Genomic DNA, 21,442 nt, shown 5'->3' on the forward strand with positions numbered 1-21,442 from the left:
CCGCTCCCACAGTTTAATCACCTTACAAAAATAGCAAGTGCATTCTGTACTTGAAAACAGTTCGGTTGCTTGGTGTCCATAGGCCGTTGTGTGGTGCAATAAGTTAATGGCTGTACAGACAAAGTATACAACTTGTCTTAGATTTACACTTGGGCGTAATGTAGCTTCTTATCCTTCATATTACACTCGTTGCTTGTTGTTTATTTTAGTTTAGTTGCAGTCCCTCGCTACCAGACGTGTTAATGTCCAATGTTGGTTTATGTGCAAACTGCATATTGGAGAGATAAACTCGTCGGAACAGTTAGCCCTTATAAATGCCACTGTGCCACCTAGAATGTTTCGAAACTACAGACTACTTAAAAATGATCAAACAAGACGAACATACAGCAAGAACGAACCTATGACTACGATGACATTTAAATTCAGTCTATGTTATGATGTTTTCCATTGACACCTTACGACGAATTTTTAACGCTCTAACTTGTGCCATTGTTACTTCTTATACTAATCTTGAAGTGATAAGACCATTATGCTAGGAAAATCACCATTAAAATAATTCAAATACAAAAACAGAATATAGCAAGATCACAAACCCTGCCATTTTTATAGAAATATTTAAAAAGATTTTGCTAAATAAAAGATAATAGAGTGGAGCAAAGTCCGACGAACCTAGACCGGTATAGGTGCGCTGCGTTCCAAAACTTCTCACATCTCACATCTCAACCTGTTATTTTTATATCACGGTCCAAGAATACTAAGTTCCAGTAATACTATTCGTTAAAAAAATAAATAGATAACAAGGAACTTACTGACCATTAAATTGTCCTGTTTTTATTAGCTTGTGCTCTTTTAAGTCGTCTAACCCGCTGGTCTATTTGCGTCTAACCCGAAAAGTGTTTGCCAAACAAAAGTTTGTTAAAGGTGTGCCATAACTGATATTGTGAACCACCATGTGTTTTTTGTGTTCCTACAGTTATTTTAGGATTGTTTTTTTAATTTTTTTTCATATAATAGTATTATTAGAATGCTCAACAATGTATTTTTGGATGCAGTGTTTAATGACCAGGCAAATACGTTAAACCAATAATGGTAACATATATGAAAGTGAATTTTAAAGGGCATGTGATGCAACAGACAAATACTTAACACAAATTTGAGTTTAAAACTTTATTTGTAATAAAAATTCCTTTGCCAGCTTAGTTCAAACTATCCGGAACTAGCTGCATTATTTTTATTTTTGTTTCTTAAAATGCGAGCTGTACGTTAGTGACGGTGTATTCGGATGCAGAACGCTATCAAGGTAAAGTAAACAGCTCTCGTAAGTGCTGATATGATCTGCTCTAGTTATAGTTAGTTTGGAAGGATCATTATCATCATTGTCCCGAGAATCAGATTTGTCTGTGAATTCACCTTCAAGAATGCAGCTAGCTTGTAGATTGTTTTTCAAACAAAATTCAGTGTCTTAGGTAACCCTCGTGATGTTGGCTAAGTAGGAATAGTTCTTATGATCCGGCTTATGAATGTTCACGAATAGCTTTCTGAATATATCGTATTTCTTTTTTATATTTAAAACAATGTAAGTTTTCTTACACTTAGTACAAACATTTAAAAGTAGCAATACATTTTCCTTTTAAACGAAGCAACGATGTTTAACATATTGACCACAAACCAGACGAGAGAGTGAAAGATTCTCTCATTTGGTTCCTGGCAAACTCTAATTTTGATGTTGCTTATGTTCAGCGACCGTAAGTTGGTTGAACCACGTCACTTAAGTTAATCCTAACTTTCAACTCCGTTCTGTTTTCATACTGTCTGAATCATTGTACACATTTTCGCACAAACTGCATCCGAACGATACCTTCAACTGCTCTTAAGACACCTAGTCGTAGCTGTCTATTTTCTTCGTGCTCTTGGTTTTACAAAACTTTTAGTTCAAATGTCCAAAAATGTTTAGTATAGTGCGTGTTGAAGTAAAGAATTTTTCCTAACAAAAGCTAAGGATCTGCATTTGGTGTGTTGTCTAATTAATAGAAATTACTGAACGAATTATTACCGTTGTCGTAATTTCGCGAATGATTGCTGACTATTCTTTGTGCTTTATAATTGTCGGTTGGTAAATATGTTGACGATCTCCTTCGGTACGATTTTAATCTAGTTATCGAACTACTACTACGTTATACTTGACATTTACCTTTTATTATCTTGTGTGATAGAGATGAAATAGTCAATGTAGAGCGTGAACTTAATGCAGGTATTATTGATAGTTAAGCTAATCTTTTCTCAAAAGGTAACTCATGAGAAATATTTGCCGCTGTAAAGTTCCATGTCACGGTCAATCGTTCTCTTTATAACTGAAATCCATTACTCCCAGCTACTTCTTTCTCTCGGTTGTTCATTTGCTTTCAAAACTATCCTTAGCAATATTTCAAATTGTTTTGAAAACCTTATTTGTTCTGTGCTCCCTTTATGTTAACGTCATTACCATAATGGGCGAAGAAGCCAGACTCAAGGGCTAACCTTTAAGATTCAACAAGACACAGAAACCCATCCTTAACCGAGGATTTTCTTAATGTATGCCCCATGGTTGTTTTGTACCTCTGATTTGGTAAGCAGGCGATGACGGTTCGGTTTGTAGGGCTGATAATTTTCTACGTTAGAAAAACTGTTGTGCAATTCAGAATGCTTTTGCTCGTCGTACTCTTCATGCTCTTCCTCAGCATGGATATCGTGGGTTTCTTCGAAGGTTTTATGTTCATTCGCGTTTATAGGCTTTTGATTCAATGAAGAATTTTCTGAATTTAAGCCGGTTTCTTCAGAAATTTCAATTTTCGTGTTGTTGGGCGACATTATAGTATGTTTATTGTGCGATGTATTCTGTTCCGTGGTCAATGTTGGTAAATTTGCACTTGTTTTACTGCTATCGTTTGCTTCAGTTTCCGAAGCGTTTGTAATATAGCCAACCTCCTCTATAATCGTAGTAATCGGGACACTAGTTGATACCTCAGGTGATTCAGATGAGTGCACGGTAGTATCTTGTTCCGGTGCTATGGTTGTTGTGATATAATCTGAATACTGTGTCAACTGGATAGCAGATACCAACGCAGCGGCTTGAAGTGGATTAATATTATAATATGGAAGTGCAAGATGCGTGGGCGTTGTCACAGCCGTCTGTAACGGTCGTGTGGTGGTGGCAAATGTTTCGGGATGCTCGGAATGTTCAGAATGATTTTGTTCGAAAACAACATGTTCTGCCTGATGGACATCCGTCGTGTTGGGAGCAATTGATGTCGCAGATAATACCTCATCCTGCAAAACATCGCTAACACCTTCGCTCAAAGTCGATTCTACAACCAATAATGGATCACTCTTTTCATGATCTCCCGATGGATTTGCTTCTGATGTTGAAGGTGCAGGTGCAGGAGAATCAGTTACGCCAGATTCCACTGGAATGTTAGTGGACGATGCCGTTGGAAGTAACGTGGTTGGTGTGGTTGGAGGCGACTCTGTTTGAGGACGAGCGGATATGAAGCGTGCCTTTACGAGTAACATCGGCGGTATGAAGTGATCCCCGGTAATAACTTCTTTTTTTGGTGTCGTTGGTAATATGTGACTAGACGCAGTTGTTCTTGTGGTTAACAGCAGCGTTTTGGGCGAAACAGTGGAGAGTATCGATGAAGTAGAAATCGTCGTCGTAAAAGTTGTTGTTTCTGTTATATCAGGCATAATGGTAATGGGTACTGGTTCTGTTGATTTAACAGTTGTTCTCTCATCTCTGTCCGAATCAGTTCCACGACGCAAGCGTGAATCCGGTGTAGTCACGATCTCCGTTGATTTCACATTGATATAGTCGTTGCCACACAATCCATCTTTATTACATTTCTCATTGACCATCTTCACTCCATTTCCTACACCAATTGGATCAGCATAATCTCCATCTGCCGTTGGTTTTACGGCTTGTTGAATTATATCAATCGGTTGGGTTTCGGTTTCGTCCTGCATTGGTTGATCACCCAGCATCGGTTCATCGTCTTCATCCTCTTCATCGCCACTATCGTTTCGATCCGATCTGTTGGAGTTCTTTTTCGTGTAGTGATTTTTCTTTACGTACAGCGGTGAATATTTCTTGATGTAAGCAGATTTACGTTGACTCTCCGTATTGTGCATCACACCGTCCAGTTCTTCGCTATGTACAGCTACATGCTCACTGCGCATTAGATCTTGTAGGTTGAACTTGTTGATGACGTTCTTTACAGTGTCTTCGATTTGATTTGGATTGACCTCGATCTTGTTGTTGCTCTCCTCAACGTTGCTGGATACAACTGTCAATATATCGTGTTCTAAAATTGACTGCTGTTGTGGTCGCCGAGTAGAGCTTGCTGATGCCACACTGTTAGCGCCAAGCATCAATTGATTGGTTTTATCTATGGTTAATACCGATGCCAAGTCCTCTTCGTCGCTGCACTGCAATTGCTCGATGATGCTGTCTCGGTCTTGTTTACCCTGGCAGGTAATATGCTTCGTGCCGGATTCTCCGCAATCCCGTGAGAGCTGCACAGTACCACTGTCCGACATATACTGTACCGTTAGTGATGGAATTGACGTGATGGTGCAATCTACCGCCCACGTTGGTACTAAAAAAGTAATGGTGATATGTTTTAAATAAAATACACACCGAAAAGCAATAAGCAGTAAACTTACCAGGAAGTTCGCATAGGAATGCGGCAGTTTCAGGGCCACCGCATCGAAAAGCATGCCAACGGAAATCTCTAACCGGATCTACTACGGCACATAGTGGTTGTTCCATTGCTGGAATAGTTTCTGCCCAATAACCACTTGCTGGATCCAGTGTCTTGGAGCTTCTGCATAAATAAATCAAGAATTTAATTTTAATTTAATTCATTAATCATATGTATCCTATATCCAATTTGACGAAAGGGTACAAGACATAAGGCGGTAGCAAATTTGGTTTTCGTATGATAGGGCTGTTAGAATTAAAGGAAGACACCAGCATTTGCTTCTATGGCTTGCCTTTTACGACTGCACAATTTCAGCGTGCCAGCCTTGCTTTTATTTGACATAAGCTTATTGATCGATGATTGAGGTTTACATATACAAGGTGGTGAATTGTCAAATTTCAAACACTCCTCCTCAATTTACACCTTGAGATATCTTTTGTGAACATCTTATCAGTTAATATTAAAGTTCAACGAAATAGCCATTACTCTATGCTTTGTTATTCCTAACGGCTTTGTTAATATATCCGCTTTCATGTTGTTGGTTGGACAATAGTTCAAAATAATCTCCTTGTTTATACATAAGTCTCGGATATAATTTTCTCTTGTATCTATGTGTTTTGAGCGTTTTGTCCTTTTACCTGTTTCCGAAAAATTAATGCAACTTTGATTGTCTTCATATACATGTGCTATTGTTTCTTTTTCATCGAGATCTTTTAGAAGACTTTTAAGCCATTTAATTTCCTGACATGTTTCGCTTAACGCAACGTATTCTGCTTCCATGGAAGAAAGAGTTACACAATGTTGCTGACGACTTATCCAATTGATGGCTCCTCCTGAATAGAATATTATTAAACCAGTTACAGATTTTCTGGTGTTTCTATCTTCAGCCCAATCAGCGTCTGAATATGCCTCTATTCCCTTCTTAGGTTCACCGCCTAATTTTAACTTAAATTCAATGGTACCTTTCAAATATCGTACTATTCTTTTTGTCGCTATCCATTCTTTCTGTGTAGGTGCATTGAATTTTCTTGCAAGAATAGCTACGCTTGCTGCAATATCCGGTCTTGCTGTATTCGCTATGTACATTAATGTTCCTATTGCGCTTCTATACATTGTGATATTTTCAAATATCTCAGTTTCAGTTGCATCTTTCATACAGGGTTTGGCAATAGATAGGATACGGCGTGCCCAACTTATGGAATCGCGCAAACGAATAAGATAAAGCGTACCATTGATAGGGAAACGCGAAACAGTTTAAGGTATCGCGTGATATAAATAGGGAATCGCGTGCACAATTTAGTGAATGCCAAATTTGCCGACCGGTATTAGAGCTGGGTATATATTACCCCGGTTGAAGAGTTGAAATTTAAAAACAAACATTTCAAATTAATTTTGCATGAAATATCGAATTTTGGAGGTACAAAAAAGGGATGTAAAATATTTTTTGATAACAATAGAGCATAAAATAATTGATTTTCACCGACAAGCAATAACATTTAATAACATATACAACTAAAGCATTCAAAAATTTGAATTGGATCTTTCAAACATTGTATGTATACACAGGATTTCAAAACACGGGCATATGCTGTCGTTAGGTAAATTCACGGGTATTGAAAATATTTAAAATTGGTCTAGCAAGCGAAGCGTCTAAAATTCTCCAGTTTAATCCAAGTGTGCAAAACAATAACTTGTATCCTGCGTTCAGTTTTCGATTTAACACAAATCGTGCGTTTAATTTTGGTGTCGGTTAACATAAAACACAAACATTCGTAAAGGTACGTATTTGCGCACAGCGATTAAAACGATGCGAAATTTTAAAACGCTCTTGCATTATTGTGTGTTTCAGGCGCTAGGGTACAACAGGTATCATTTCCTACTCGCTTAAATGTTGTGACTAGCAAACTGCAAGCGGATAAAGTAAGTTAAAATAGAGCTACAGACCGCAGCAACCGAACTCTGACTTACAAGTGCAAGTGCAAAATGCAGGCAATTCGATACAAACGCCCCGACGACGAAAAACCACGAAGATAGAGAGCGTGTGGTAAAGGCGTATGAGAACGGAGCAACGCTTGCAAATATTAGCTAAAAGCTAATCATAAAACTTCAGGCAGTACATGGGATAAACCAAAAGTACCAAACAACATAGCAGATCGACGCCAAGAAACGTGGTGGCAACAGGCAGAAAGTGTTGTCGCAAAAAGCTATAAGCGATGTTCGGAGCTGGATCAACGACGAATGTACGGTGACGCTGAAAACACTCGTCGAAAAAGTATTGGAAAACCACGGTGTGCAAGTTTTCACTACTTACTATTGCGAGGGAAATAAAAGGCTTCAACTACTCCTTGAAGATGGTTAAGCTGATCCTAGAACGGCGCAACACACTGCCAACAATCGAAGATCGGAAATTATATGCTACGCAGTTTTACGAAATAGCTCGGAAAGTTCCGGACAATGGCCTAATCTACCAGGATGAAGTGGGATTCAACGTCAGCATGCGCACGCTTAAAGGATGATCAGCGAGAGGAGCGGCGGCCACCATCACCGTCCCAAAGCAAAGGACTCGGAACATATCCATCATATGTGCCATGTTGTGAGTTGGTTCTTCAAAAATAATATTTATTTGTTGTGTTGTGCACACCTGAAGCCGAGCGCAGGGCACTCATCAATAACCCGCCGTTATCGGTAAATGAGTAGCCTCGGTTTGGCGATCATTCGGATGGCTACGCGAGGACACTCTCATTAATCACATTAATGATTAGGTAATATTATGGTTACCACCATAGGAAAGGAATCACCACGGTCAGGGAACTGCCCGATTCGCAGGACTAACAACTCCTCAAGCCTCAGAACCTATGCCTGATGGCCCGTTAGGACATTTACGTCAGCGAGGATATGTGCTGATGTTACAACAAGCCTAAAGCATAAAATCAACACATTTTGTCTCTTTAAAAGAGCCGTTAGTTTATTTACTAAATTATTTACACATTAAATCTAGCATCTTATTACCTAAACAATTGTCTAAAACTTAATCTAAAATTTCTTCTCTTCTCAAACACCGGGACATGTATTGCCACATGTTCGAGATGTAGCCTTCGCAATCCTGTGCGCTTATTAGGTTGGAGTCATTCCTGATCGCTTCCATCAATTGATCTTCATTTTCAGGACTTTTTCTTTTCACAAAGTTTTCCATTGACTGAAAAGATTTTCGATTGGGTTAAGAAAACGTGAGTAGGGTGGTAAATATAGAGGTTTGTCTTCATCATTTCCGATAGCGGTTCTTACGGTAGCTGTTTTATGGAAAGCCACGATATCCATCACCAGATAGGTTCTGTGGGTACCTTTCGAACGCAGTGTGTGCTTTAGTTTTTCAATGAACTGTACGAATAGGTCTCTATTCACGGACCGCGTTCGACGAGTGTTTTCAGCGTCACCGTACATTCGTCGTTGATCCAGCTCCGAACATCGCTTATGGCTTTTTGCGACAACACTTTCTGCATGTTGCCACCACGTTTCTTGGCGTCGATCTGCTATGTTGTTTGGTACTTTTGGTTTATCCCATGTACTGCCTGAAGTTTTATGATTAGCTTTTAGCTAATATTTGCAAGCGTTGCTCCGTTCTCATACGCCTTTACCACACGCTCTCTATCTTCGTGGTTTTTCGTCGTCGGGGCGTTTGTATCGAATTGCCTGCATTTTGCACTTGCACTTGTAAGTCAGAGTTCGGTTGCTGCGGTCTGTAGCTCTATTTTAACTTACTTTATCCGCTTGCAGTTTGCTAGTCACAACATTTAAGCGAGTAGGAAATGATACCTGTTGTACCCTAGCGCCTGAAACACACAATAATGCAAGAGCGTTTTAAAATTTCGCATCGTTTTAATCGCTGTGCGCAAATACGTACCTTTACGAATGTTTGTGTTTTATGTTAACCGACACCAAAATTAAACGCACGATTTGTGTTAAATCGAAAACTGAACGCAGGATACAAGTTATTGTTTTGCACACTTGGATTTAACTGGATAATTTTAGACGCTTCGCTTGCTAGACCAATTTTAAATATTTTCAATACCCGTGAATTTACCTAACGACAGCATATGCCCGTGTTTTGAAATCCTGTGTATACATACAATGTTTGAAAGATCCAATTCAAATTTTTGAATGCTTTAGTTGTATATGTTATTAAATGTTATTGCTTGTCGGTGAAAATCAATTATTTTATGCTCTATTGTTATCAAAAAATATTTTACATCCCTTTTTTGTACCTCCAAAATTCGATATTTCATGCAACATTAATTTGAAATGTTTGTTTTTAAATTTCAACTCTTCAACCGGGGTAATATATACCCAGCTCTAATACCGGTCGGCAAATTTGGCATTCACTAAATTGTGCACGCGATTCCCTATTTATATCACGCGATACCTTAAACTGTTTCGCGTTTCCCTATCAATGGTACGCTTTATCTTATTCGTTTGCGCGATTCCATAAGTTGGGCACGCCGTATCCTATCTATTGCCAAACCCTGTAAAGCCTTGATCCATAGGGCTTTTGGTCACGTTAGCTTGTTCAAGTCCTAACTTTGTTATTAAATTCTGAATATGCCCTTTGACGCTCATGTTATAGATTCCAGATGTATCCCTTTGTATTTCAATTCCTAAGAAATATTTTACATCTCCTAACCAATTTATAACAAAATGTCTTTTGAGTTCATCGTATACTTTTCTTATGTCTGTTTCCTTAGCGCCTGCAATCAATTCATCCGTACTACTTTTCCTGAAGCCAAGAGTTTTCAATACATTGGTTAATTTCAAATTCCAGCATCTTGCGGATTGCTTTAATCCATATATGCTTCTTTGCAAATGGCAAACTTTTCCTTCTTTTCCTGGAACTTCGTATCCTTTTGGTTGAGCCATGTAAATTTCTTCATCAATTTCACTATTTAAATACGCAGTTTTAACATCGAGATGTTTCAAAAACAAATTATCTCTCCCTGCTATTGTCATGAGTGTTCTAATGGTTGCATATCTAGTGACAGGAGCATATGTTTCATCAAAATCTATACCGGGTATTTGAGCATAACCCTGAGCAACTATACGTGCTTTGTATCTCTTGATTTCTCCAGTTTCGTCCTGCTTAACTTTAAACACCCACTTACATCCTATTGCTCGTTTACCAGCTGGTAAATACACAAGCTTCCATGTACCGATATCAATGTGAGCTTTAATTTCTTCGTCCATAGCCGCTCTCCATGATTCGCATTCCGGGGATTCAATAGCTTCTTGCATTGATGTAGGCTCATTTGCCACCATTACCGACGTGCCTAAAAAATAATCCAAAAATCGTTGTGGTTTAGTTTTATTTGATCTCACCGGTCTGGCACTAGTTTCTGGAGTAGTTGGAGTAGTTTCTTGGGGTTCATCTTCTAATTCTGATTCATCGTCCATCTCATGTGATGAACTGCTTTCCGAAGATTTTTCGTTGTTCATTTCAGTCTCTGAACTATGTTCCACTATTTCGTCTGATGTTTGTTCATTGCACGTTTCATCGTTCATATCATGTACCAAATAGTGTTTCTTGTACATTTCCCCTTTCTCGAGAAGCTTTATAGGTTGTGCACATTCTTTATCCTCAGTTTCATAGAATATGACGTCACGTGCAATCATCACTTTTATTCCATTCCAAACACGATATCCGTTTGTGGCATAACCGATGAATACATTTTCCACTGAAACTCTGTCCAACTTTTGCCTTTGTTGATGTGGTACTCTTACAAAACACTTTGCACCAAAAACTCATAAATTGTTTACGTTTGGCTTTTTGCCAGTCCACATTTCTATTGGTGTTTTATTTCCTTGTATTGCTACGGTTGGACTTCTATTCAGCAAGTATGCCGCCGTTTCAATCGCTTCCCCCCATAGTTTCTTTGGAACCGATTTTCCAAGAAGCATCGCTCTTGTCTTGTCCATTAGCGTTCTATTTAGGCGTTCGCTCACGCCGTTCTGTTGAGGCGTATATGCTACCGTGTATTCGATTTGAATACCCTTTTTGGCACAGAATTCACTGAATTTTTTGTTCTTATATTCTCCGCCATTATCACACCTAATTCTCGATATGGGTTTTTCAAAATGTGCCGTTGCCATCGCTTCGTATTGTTGAAAAAAACTTGTAACATCCGATTTATTACGCATTAAATAAATTTTTGTGACATGTGTAAAATCATCCGTAAAGGAGACAAAATATTTCATTCCGTTCCACGTTTCCGGTGAAATTGGTCCGCACACGTCAGAATGCACAAGTTCTAGTGGTCTGGACGATCTCATTTTCTTCACTTTGTCGAAAGGCTTACGTGTATGTTTGGCACTAACACATGTTTCACACAATTTGTCCATATGGTGTTTCACGTTAACCGATTCCATACCTTGAACCATATTGTTTTTAATCAATGTTTCTAGATATTCACTTCCAATGTGCCCGTATCGTTGATGCCAAAGATTTATGTCGTTCGATACATTAGCATACACCATGTTACTTGCAACCTGTAGATCTAGCCTGTAAAGCGCCCCGCACTTTCTGCCTGTTGCGATAACATTTCCAGAACACTCGCGGATCACAACCTTGTCATTTTTGAACAAAATTTCTTTTCCTGTGCTCATTATTTTTGATACGGATAACAGATTGATCAACAAATCTTCTACGAATAACACATCTGTTATTTCAACGCTTTTATTTTTCCAAAACGTTTTTATTGTTCCTATTTCGGTCGCACTTAAGGAAATTCCGTTTTTCGCCGTATGTATTTTCCTCGGTTCTTCTAAAAGTTTTAGCGTCGTAAATAAAGCTTTGTTGTTCGCTAAATGTTCAGTTGCACCGCTGTCCAGATAAAAATCACAGCTATTATGTGTCGTTCCTGCGAACGTCAATAATGTAGCATTAGTGTATGTCGATTTTTTGAGAAAACGGCACTCGGGCTTTTTGTGTCCTATTTTTCCACAATGGAAACACTTCACTTGCTTAAATTTCTTCTGCGACTTTCCAACAAACACGGCACTTTCTTTTACATCTTCATTAGAGGATTTTTGTTTTAATTCTTCGTCGAGCAACCGGCCTTTAACGAAAGGCATTGTTAGATGTTCTTCTGGTAAGGATTCCAAAGTAGTCACTATTGTTGCATACTGCGGTCCGATACTCAACAATAAACCATTTACCACGTCGATTTGTGCCAATTGTGCCCCTAATTGTTTGTACTCAAACACTAATTTATCATATTTGATAAAAAAATCGTGAAGGTTTTCTTTTCCTTGCTTGAGTGATTTCAGCTCTCTAGCCACATGCAAACGTTTTGCCACACTTTTTCTGTCGTACACTGATGCGAGTGTCGACCATATTTCATATGCCGTCTTGCAAAATTGCGTATTCTCAACTTGCTCGTCGGACATACTTTTAAGCAACAACGTTTTGCACTTTTTGTCCTTCTTCACTCTTGCCACTTTTAATTTGTCACCAGACTTCAGCACTGATTCTTCGAGACTGGTTTCCTCTTCATTTGGAGATTCTTCCGTGATGCACTCTATGAGATCTTGCTCATCCAAGATCGCCAACACACGAATCTTCCACGCAGCGTAATTTGTGCCATCAAACACCGGCACCAAAAAATTATTTTTTAATAATCCTGCCATTTTGTGGATTTGAAAATAACCACTGCTCTAGCTGGGTACTGGGCCCATAACCTGTTAGAATTAAAGGAAGACACCAGCATTTGCTTCTATGGCTTGCCTTTTACGACTGCACAATTTCAGCGTGCCAGCCTTGCTTTTATTTGACATAAGCTTATTGATCGATGATTGAGGTTTACATATACAAGGTGGTGAATTGTCAAATTTCAAACAAGGGCTAGCATAAAATTTCCTCCGATCGGTTCGCACGTACGCCAGGCTTACTATTCAGTAAAAGATAAATTGTGTTTTCGCTACACGAAAAAAACGTTCCATGACTACAGTAAAGGCAGACCAAAATCTCTTTTTTTTGTTTCGTTAGAACGGCCTGGCCCGTATCGACTTATTTTACCACGTAGCCGGATAGTCAAGTCCCTTCTACGGATTGCTCCGGATGGGATTTGGTCCGGTCCGTTCGTGTGAAGACCGGCTCCGCTACCATCATGCCACCGGGCCGCTCCAAACCAAAACCTCTTGAAGGGTGCCACAATAAAAGAAGAAACTACCCGCTCCTCCGCGAAAGATTTTCGCTTCATATAGTCTATGTATCAAAAATTAACTTATTAAAGGGATTTTCTTACAAATTATATGTTGTATATCTATCGACTAGTCGATTGTTTAAAGGTCAAGCTTCTTGCTATCTTATGATACCCATTGATAATTTCTGATGTCTACTCAGATTATGGTCCTTTAAATCTGTGTTTTATAAAAAAAATAGTCGAAAAGGCGAATGAATAATGAGAATTAAGAGAAAACAACTACGCAAAAGAAAGGTTGCTAGATAAATAAGAAAGGAATAGTACTGATAATACGTATGAATTAATTAATTAATACGTATAATACGTATGAATTAATTAACGTAATAATTTACGTATGAATTCTTTTTCGTAATAGATTACATCGATTCGTCAAGGTACTATGTAATGTAAACTGTAATGTAAACTCACAATCGAGCTTCTTTAGCTTTTTTAAGTGAACGCGAATGAATAATGGTCCTATGTTTGGGATCTGTGGTGCTTGAGGATTTGTATATGCAGCGTCTTCCGGAAATTAATATCTTAATAATATTGAACAAAATTTGTAAAAAGTGTTCCTAGGTCTAGGACCAAATAAACTGATCTTAACCGCACAAATCGTTTTTAAACTTTCTGAAAATAGCTGCCACAGTTTAATGCTACTAACAAACAGTTTAATATCTTTATCCAGCACCATTCCAGCCTTAGTTTAGATAACTTGGTACATTCCAATGATATCAATTACATTCATAAAAGATACGGACAACCTGAAAACAAACATTGTTTATGAAGTATCGTATGCAGAATCGTAGCTGTGTGGATTAAAGAAGGTTCTAAAACCACTTCAAATTATTAGCAGCGATTAAGCAAGTCAACCTGGAGTGAGTAGTAAATTTGCAATTTTGCATTTGTCGAAATACGTTGGTTAGTTAGTTAGTTAAAGTATATCTTTATTGTTTATAAATTCTATAGCGTATGCTTTTCTGCTTTTCTATAGCGTAACCGGTGTTGAATTTTTATACTGGTCGTTGGAGTTAATGATGTGAGAAAAATTATTTAAAAAAAAACTCACGTGTAGAACAAAAAAACTAACTATCTTACATCTAGAGAAACACCTAATCTACCTAAATTAAATTATCTACTAAATTACCTAGATCATCCAGCTAGTTGCTGTACAAATGAATTTGCACTCATTTGGCATTTGTTGTAATATTTTCGCGCAATCAGATCGATATAATATATTGTAATGAGATGGGAGTTTGTTCTTTTGTGCAGATCAATAGTGCGGTACCATGGTGGAACATTTTAGATGATTTTTAGTAATTTATTTTGACAAATTTGCAATTTCTTTAAGTTAGTTTTGGCGCAACTCTTCCATACAAGAGCAGCGTACTCCTGCCATAGAGGCCTGAGGCAAGCGTTGTAAAGATGCAATTTATTTTGTAGATTCAGTTTTGAATTCCTATTTACTAGAAAGTAAAGACATTTCAATGTTTTTTTCAGTTTTACTTACAGAATTTTCTAAATGTGATTTAAATGCGTTGATCCGAGGTAATTCCTGGGTATTTTACATGATTTTCCCATGGAATGTCTGTGTTATTTATTTTTAAACAACGTTGGGGAAGTTTTCGTTTACTGGTGTATTTAGTAAAGAAAATAGCTTCTTATTTATTTTCGTTTACTTTCAGTTTCCATTTGTTGCAAAATTTACTATACTTTTTTAACGCGTTGTTTAGCGATTTTATTATTGCTTTTGGTTGTTTTAATGACGATGTGATGGCAAAGTCGTCAGCGTATAGGTATTGTTTACAATTCTTCATAGGTGGTAGATCTGATATATAAATGTTGAATAGCATATAAATATGAATATAAATTTTGAAGATTTTATTATTTTTTTTAACCAAATATGAGGGGTAGTTATACGTAATAAGTTTGTATACCATACCTTGGTGTCATATGGTATCAAATGCTTTTTCCCCATCCAACAGTACAAGGCCGGTTGATTGTCAAATTCTTCGGTTATTTAGTATGGTATTTTTCTACTTACTACTTTATTACTTTTTCGCAATAATAATTTCGTAATAATTTTTCGTGGTAATCACTACTTTTTCGAGCCATTTGTGAATTTCACACAAATGTCAAGTTTTTTCGTTGCATCGATTTATAGAAAAGATGGTATATAAGAATGAAGATGGCCAGGAATATATATCGTAACAAAAATAAAGATGTAAAGATGTATGTAAGTATATTAGTGCGACAAGCGACTCGTAAGGTCGATCGTAATGCGTGTTGACCGCGAAGTGTTGACCCTGTTGACCGTGTCGACCAAAGGCCGCGCAAACGAACACTATACACTAAACATAATAAAGAAACACCCTAAGACACACCCTAAACAACGGTTTTTTGAAGGGTGTCGCATAGTTATGTTACATGGAGTGTTTCTCGACCTCACAAAAAATGTAATTGTTTGCAAATATGCGCGCCCCATAGAAAACCGTACTTTTTATTCTCTACTACTTTGCACAACATTGTTTGATACATCTCTTCAAGTTATGTTGTTATTCTCAAAGAACTAGTTGTTGTGTACTTTTGTTGTACGGGCTGTATGAATTGATGATGATGATGATTTAAGTCATCAGCCAAATAAGCACCGTCTTTTCTTGTAATCAATTTTACGAGCTTGGTTTGTGTTTTGTTCAAACAACACAACAAGCCATGACTTGAACACAAGTTAGATTGTGTAGATAAAAATAAACCATTGATGCAAAAAGTCGGGTTCCTATTTGTGGTGGGTCATACGATTCATTTTACGACCCGACCCGGAGTCGGGTGCGAGCCCATTGGAATCGATTCCGACCCGTGGGTGCAACGGGTTCACTAGGTCGGAGTTCGACCCGTGGGTGTAAGCAGCTAGAAGCGACTCCGATCCGTGGGTGCAGCGAGTTCGAGTCGGAATCGAGTCCAAGTAGGTTCAGTAGGTGCAACGATTCCGGTAGGTGCAAGCAAGCATAAGCGATTCCGACCCGAACTCGCTGCACCCACGGGTCGGAGTCGCTTATGGGCGCTTGCATCTACCGGAAGCGTTGCACCTACTTGTACCTACGGATCGACCCGAACGGGTTCGGGTCACTTTTGGAGCGCTCCGACCCGGTAGGTTCGGGTCGACCCGCACATCACTAGTTCCTATACAAAATGAATTTTCGAGTCGGCCACTTGGTTTAACGAGCTTTCTTTTTACCAAGCCTTTTTTATGGTCACGCATGAACTCGATTGCATTAACTTCGTAATTTTGATTTTGTACAGTTTGTTTTTTGTTCTCTCTTGGAACCTTCGAACATGCTACCTTCTATTAATTGCAACAACCCGCGGCTAGTCGCAAATATCCACTTATCAACTCTCTATGGTAACTTATCGGTGCCGTATAGAATCTTAATTTACTATGCTATTCTCCTTGTTTATAATATCTATTGTAAATTATTTTTGCCTAGACGATTCGATAGTGTATTTGGTACACAGGACCAGCACCGAGTAAATTTATAAAAAAAAAATCAGGCTTAGACCTCTTGAGATTGTTGTACGAGCAAGAAACAAAGAGAAGAAAAAAGTTTTTTTTTGTGGTAGCATGTGTAGTTATATTCTATGGTTATGGTAGCATGTGCAGCAGACTTCGCGAAAACGTATGCAACAGTAAAAAAGTTATATGCTATACATTCTACTTACGTCCAAATGAAGCGCGCAGAGTTTTCGGGACGCATCAGACCGATCCATACTGCGCTAGTTACGTCAAGCTCCTTGAGAAAGGCACGGGTCGCATCAAACTGCATTCCATTGTCAACTGTAGTGAGGCATCAAACAAGAGAAAAAATATATTCCACATCATATTTGCGTGATTGATTGATTGGTCAGCTATGCAGTGAAGTAAAGATATAAAGTAAAGACACCACCAAAAATTTCCAATGAAAAACAAAAACAAATACTTCATTTCACTACGACTCCAGCTTATTTCAACTTGACTTCCTAAACGCCAATTTAGTATTTTTTGGTTTTTTGAAGAGGTTTTTTTTTAGGTTCTATAAAGAGGTAAGTGGTTTGTGATCCGTTATCAAAGTGAATTTTTGTCCTTAGAGATAAGGATTGAACTTTTTAACAGCCCAAATTATTGCGAAGGCCTTCTTCTCAGTTGCAGGATAATTTTACCCAGTACTAGGTTCTACCAGCAAATGCAATAGGTCTTTCATAATTGTCTTGAATTTGTGACAAAACTGCTCTCAATGCAAAATTGCTAGCGTCAGTAGTCAATAGAAAGGGTAATTCAAAGGAGAAACAAGAACTTGATGAGAAGCAATTATTTGTTGAAGTTGTGTGAAGGCCTTCTCGTAATCATTATCTACCTGTAATATTTATTTGCTCCTTGTTTTAAGTATTTTGAAAGTGGTTTTGTTACTTCATAATCTTCAACAAATCTACGATAGTAGCCAGTTAGGCCGAGAAACCGTTTAATTTCTTTTTGATTTGAAGGCAATTTCCACTCAAGGGTTTTTTTTTTAATTTTTTCGTAATTAGGCTCAATACCATGCTGATTTGTTATATGCCCTAAGAATTCAGTTTCTCGTTTGAGGAATTCACACTTGGCTACTTGGATTTTTAGATTGAATACTGCTATTTTTTTTTTAAACTTTATCTAAATGATCCAAATGCGAAGTTAAGTTAGAACTAATTACAATTATATCATCCAAGTAGACAAAACAAATTGAACCGATGTATCCTACTTATACGTGGTTCATAGCACGTTGAAACGTTGCAAGCGCGTTTTTCAACACAAACGGCATTCTCGTGAACTAAAAGTGTCCTTGGGATGTCGAGAAGACCGTTTTTTCTGATTTATGGGATTCATTTTTATCTGGTGGAATCCAGATTTTAGATTAAGCGTCGTACAATTTTCAGATTTTCCCAAACAATCTAAGATTTCCTTTATTCGAGGAATAGGAAACTTAAAGTTGATAGTTTTCTCGTTTAATTTGCAATAATCGATCACAACAAGAATTTTTCGCAATTGTGACGCGTCAGATTTTTTCGGTACATCTGGCGTGCTATTAGTGTTTTGCTTGTTATAACTTGTGTATTTGCAAGTGTATTTGAATAAATTGGCAAATGCTCGACAATTTGATTTCGACAATTTTGGGTTTGATTTTTTCAATACATCCCAAAGGAGTATGGACTGTTGGAAGGTACAATTATACCATTATCGAGTAACTCCTTAATCTGTTCTTAAACGTCTTTTTTGAAATGGTACGGTATGAATGAAATTACGGTAGTTGTGAGAAATCTCACTTAATGTTGTATCCGCGCCCTGTATCTTTCGCAAAAAATGTTTCTATAACCGAACCCCTAAAAACGTTTCTTACAATCTCCGTGTTCTGTTTGCTACTGTGTATTCATTTGTATTTGTCATCCTTTTCTTATTCTAAAATTCATTATTTATCTAGGCAAGATTATCTAGGGCAATTATTCTTTCGTCAAGTGCGTGAAACCTTTCATTAAACCTTTCATGCAAAATAATTCCAACAGTAGTTGAAGAAAATTTTTCATTGTGTTTGAGAAGGACTTATTGTATCGAAATTGTTAACTTACAGATGAATGGTGTTGCGTCACGCAACAGGCTCTTTTCGGATTCTTTGCAAAAGTTCTACTTCCAAACACACACGTTGATTTAACACGTTATATTTCCACGAGTTAAAAAATTTACATGTGTTATACCTTGCGAAAAAGAGGCCCTAATGCGCGCTGACACGTGCTTATATCTACGGTCGTCAACCCAGCCTCTCCGGTCATCGCTCCAACGATGCTTCGTGCTACTTCGGGTTCTACAAGACGACGGCAGCGCCCTCTCTTTGCAAACGCCGTAATCACGACCAGTTTGTTATACACCTTGGTCGGACTGTTTACATTTGTCAACACTCCCCCCCAGTGTTTTCATCCGTGGAGACACTCCTTGTTTGTCCGACATCTATGACAGCTAATTTGACGACCGGCCGTTCCAGCACTTTTCCGGATGTTATTTGTACATGTGCTCGGCGTACTTCTCCGTCCTTCGACTTCACGGTGCTTATGACGCGACCCTTTGGCCAGTAACCGCGAGGCAGGTTTTCATCTATTAGTAGTACCAGGTCTCCATTACGTAGTGGCTTCGTTTGCTGGAACCATTTGGTGCGCTTGGTGAGAGTTGGTAAATATGTAGAAATCCATCGCCGCCAGAAAACGTCCGCATAGTGTTGGGAAGTTTTCCAGGAGTTTTGTAGTGCTCCTGTCGCGGCATCGAATTGGACCGTTGGTTTTGCTCCAGATGACGAGCCCAGCAGGAAATGGTTCGGCGTCAACGGAGCATCCTCCTCACGATCAACAGGTACGTCTGTCAACGGACGGCAGTTGAGAATATGTTCCACTTCGATCAACCAACTTTGAAAGATTGCGTCCGTGGGATACCTGGTGAAACGTACATAATCCAGAGATGATTTAATGGATCGTACTAACCTTTCCCATGCTCCTCCGAAGTGCGGCGCTGCGGGCGGGTTGAAGGTCCACTTCGTTCCGGTAAGGTTTACCTCTTCTATCACCTGGTTCATGTTCACTTCTTTTAGGGCTTCACGCAGCTCACGGCTCGCCCCGACGAAATTCGTTCCTTGATCGGATACTATCTCATTTGGTGTACCTCGACGTGCAATGAAGTTCCTTAGCGCTAACAGACACGATCCGGTGGTCATGGAATGAGCAACCTCGATATGCACAGCGCGTACTGTCAGGCAAGTAAATAGTACTCCCCACCGTTTTTCGGTCTTCCTACCGTTGACTACCACAAATGGACCGAAGTAATCGATCCCAGTGAATGTAAAGGGTCTTGTGAAGGCGGATAAGCGACATGCAGGGAGATCGCTCATTAATGGTAGGATCGGCTTTGCATTTTTTACTCGGCAGAGCTGGCATTTTTTTCTTATTCTGCTACAAGTGGCCCTCAGCGCGGGGATCTCGTACTTTTGTCGCACCTCGTTTATAACGATACTATGGTTCAGGTGCCGGTATCGACGATGGTAATCATCAACGATGAGGTCGGTGACTGTTGCTGATTTTGGAAGAATAATAGGCCTTTTCGTGCTATCTTCGACGAATGAGCACGCATCAATTCTACCTTTCACGCGCAGGAGGCCTTTTTCGTCCATGTATGGACTACGTTTAAAAAGCGCACTTTGCCGGTTGAGCTGCATAGTTTGGTTAGGGTTGTCTCGAGCCTCGCGTAGTATGCGATATTCTTCGTTGAATGATTGCTGCTGCAATTCGCGAAGGATGGTGGATTCTGCGTCTTGCAGCTCGGCTTGTGATAACGGCCCTTTTTGTCGTACGTTTGGCGTTCGAGCATTGGTAATGAAGCGCAATACATAAGCTATTGCCCTTTGCATCCTCGTCCATCGAGAAAATCGCGTGGGATCGAACAGCGGCGACTGCTTGCAATGAGCGTTGACACATTTTCGTTCCTCTTCGTGCGTTTCATTGTTTTCTAATTTTTCTGATGGCCACTCTGATGTAGGACGGCTGAGAAAATCTGGTCCTTCGAACCATCTGCTGGAGCTGAAGTGTCGGTGTAGTTGTGACCATTTTGTCCCTTCATCAGCAACATTAGACTTGGTCGATATCCACGACCATTCCTTAATCTCGGTAGTCTCCATGATTTCGCCCACTCGGTGTGCCACAAATGTGCTGTATCTTCGGTGGTCCGAGTTAATCCAGCAGATGACGTCTCTTGAATCGGTCCAGAAGTATCGTTGGTGTATTTGCTGTCGATGAGCGTTCGCTATTGCGGTGGCTAGTCTTGCACCTAAAACTGCACACTGAAGCTCGAGTCGTGGGACGGAGATGTATCTCAAAGGTGCTACTCGAGTTTTTGCTGACACTAAAGCTACCTCGATGGTTCCTTGTCTTTCATATCGGAAGTACGCAACCGCTGCAAAGCCGTCCTTACCAGCATCTACGAAAACGTGTAGCTGCAATACACACCCGTCTAAAGGCAACGATCGTCTGTAGCAACGTGGAATTGAGACCTTCTCCAGATGAGGCAATCCTGCTAACCATTGTTTCCATCTTAATTCTTGCTCGAACGGTATAGGATCGTCCCATCCGACACCACTTCTCCAAACCTCCTGCAGCAAGACCTTCAAATATAATAACAAACCAGCAATTAAACCTAGGGGGTCATATATTGTCATTAAAACCTGTAGCAGTTGGCGCTTAGTTGGTGTCACATCGTCTTGAAGTATCTCTTGCCTTCGTGTTGGTATTTTAAAGCGGAACGTATCGGTACTCGTTTCCCACCACATGCCTAGTACCTTTTGCGTCGATGGCGTGGAGGCAATGTTAAGATCCTTCTCGCCGAATGTCTCACCACCCACCTTGCGAAGCACTTCTTGCGAGTTGGAGAGCCAATTGTGTAGC

The 21,442-nt window shown here is 39.2% G+C and overlaps 1 protein-coding gene across 1 annotated transcript in view; it reads right to left on the reverse strand.

The window, feature by feature from the left end:
* Positions 1 to 1,174: 1,174 nt before the first annotated feature.
* The window catches only part of LOC128307076 (uncharacterized), a 165,025-nt gene continuing 144,757 nt past the window's right edge, over positions 1,175 to 21,442 (reverse strand). The window contains exons 4-6 of the mRNA XM_053044796.1: positions 16,682 to 16,796; positions 4,699 to 4,859; positions 1,175 to 4,631 (exon numbers count right to left, since the gene is read on the reverse strand). Of these exons, the coding sequence (XP_052900756.1) occupies positions 2,551 to 4,631; positions 4,699 to 4,859; positions 16,682 to 16,796 (2,357 nt within the window). The 3' untranslated portion in view covers positions 1,175 to 2,550. The remainder of the gene's footprint in view (positions 4,632 to 4,698; positions 4,860 to 16,681; positions 16,797 to 21,442) is intronic.

This window comes from Anopheles moucheti, chromosome X (assembly GCF_943734755.1).
Source record: "Anopheles moucheti chromosome X, idAnoMoucSN_F20_07, whole genome shotgun sequence".
In the NCBI taxonomy this organism is placed as follows: Eukaryota; Metazoa; Arthropoda; class Insecta; order Diptera; family Culicidae; genus Anopheles; species Anopheles moucheti.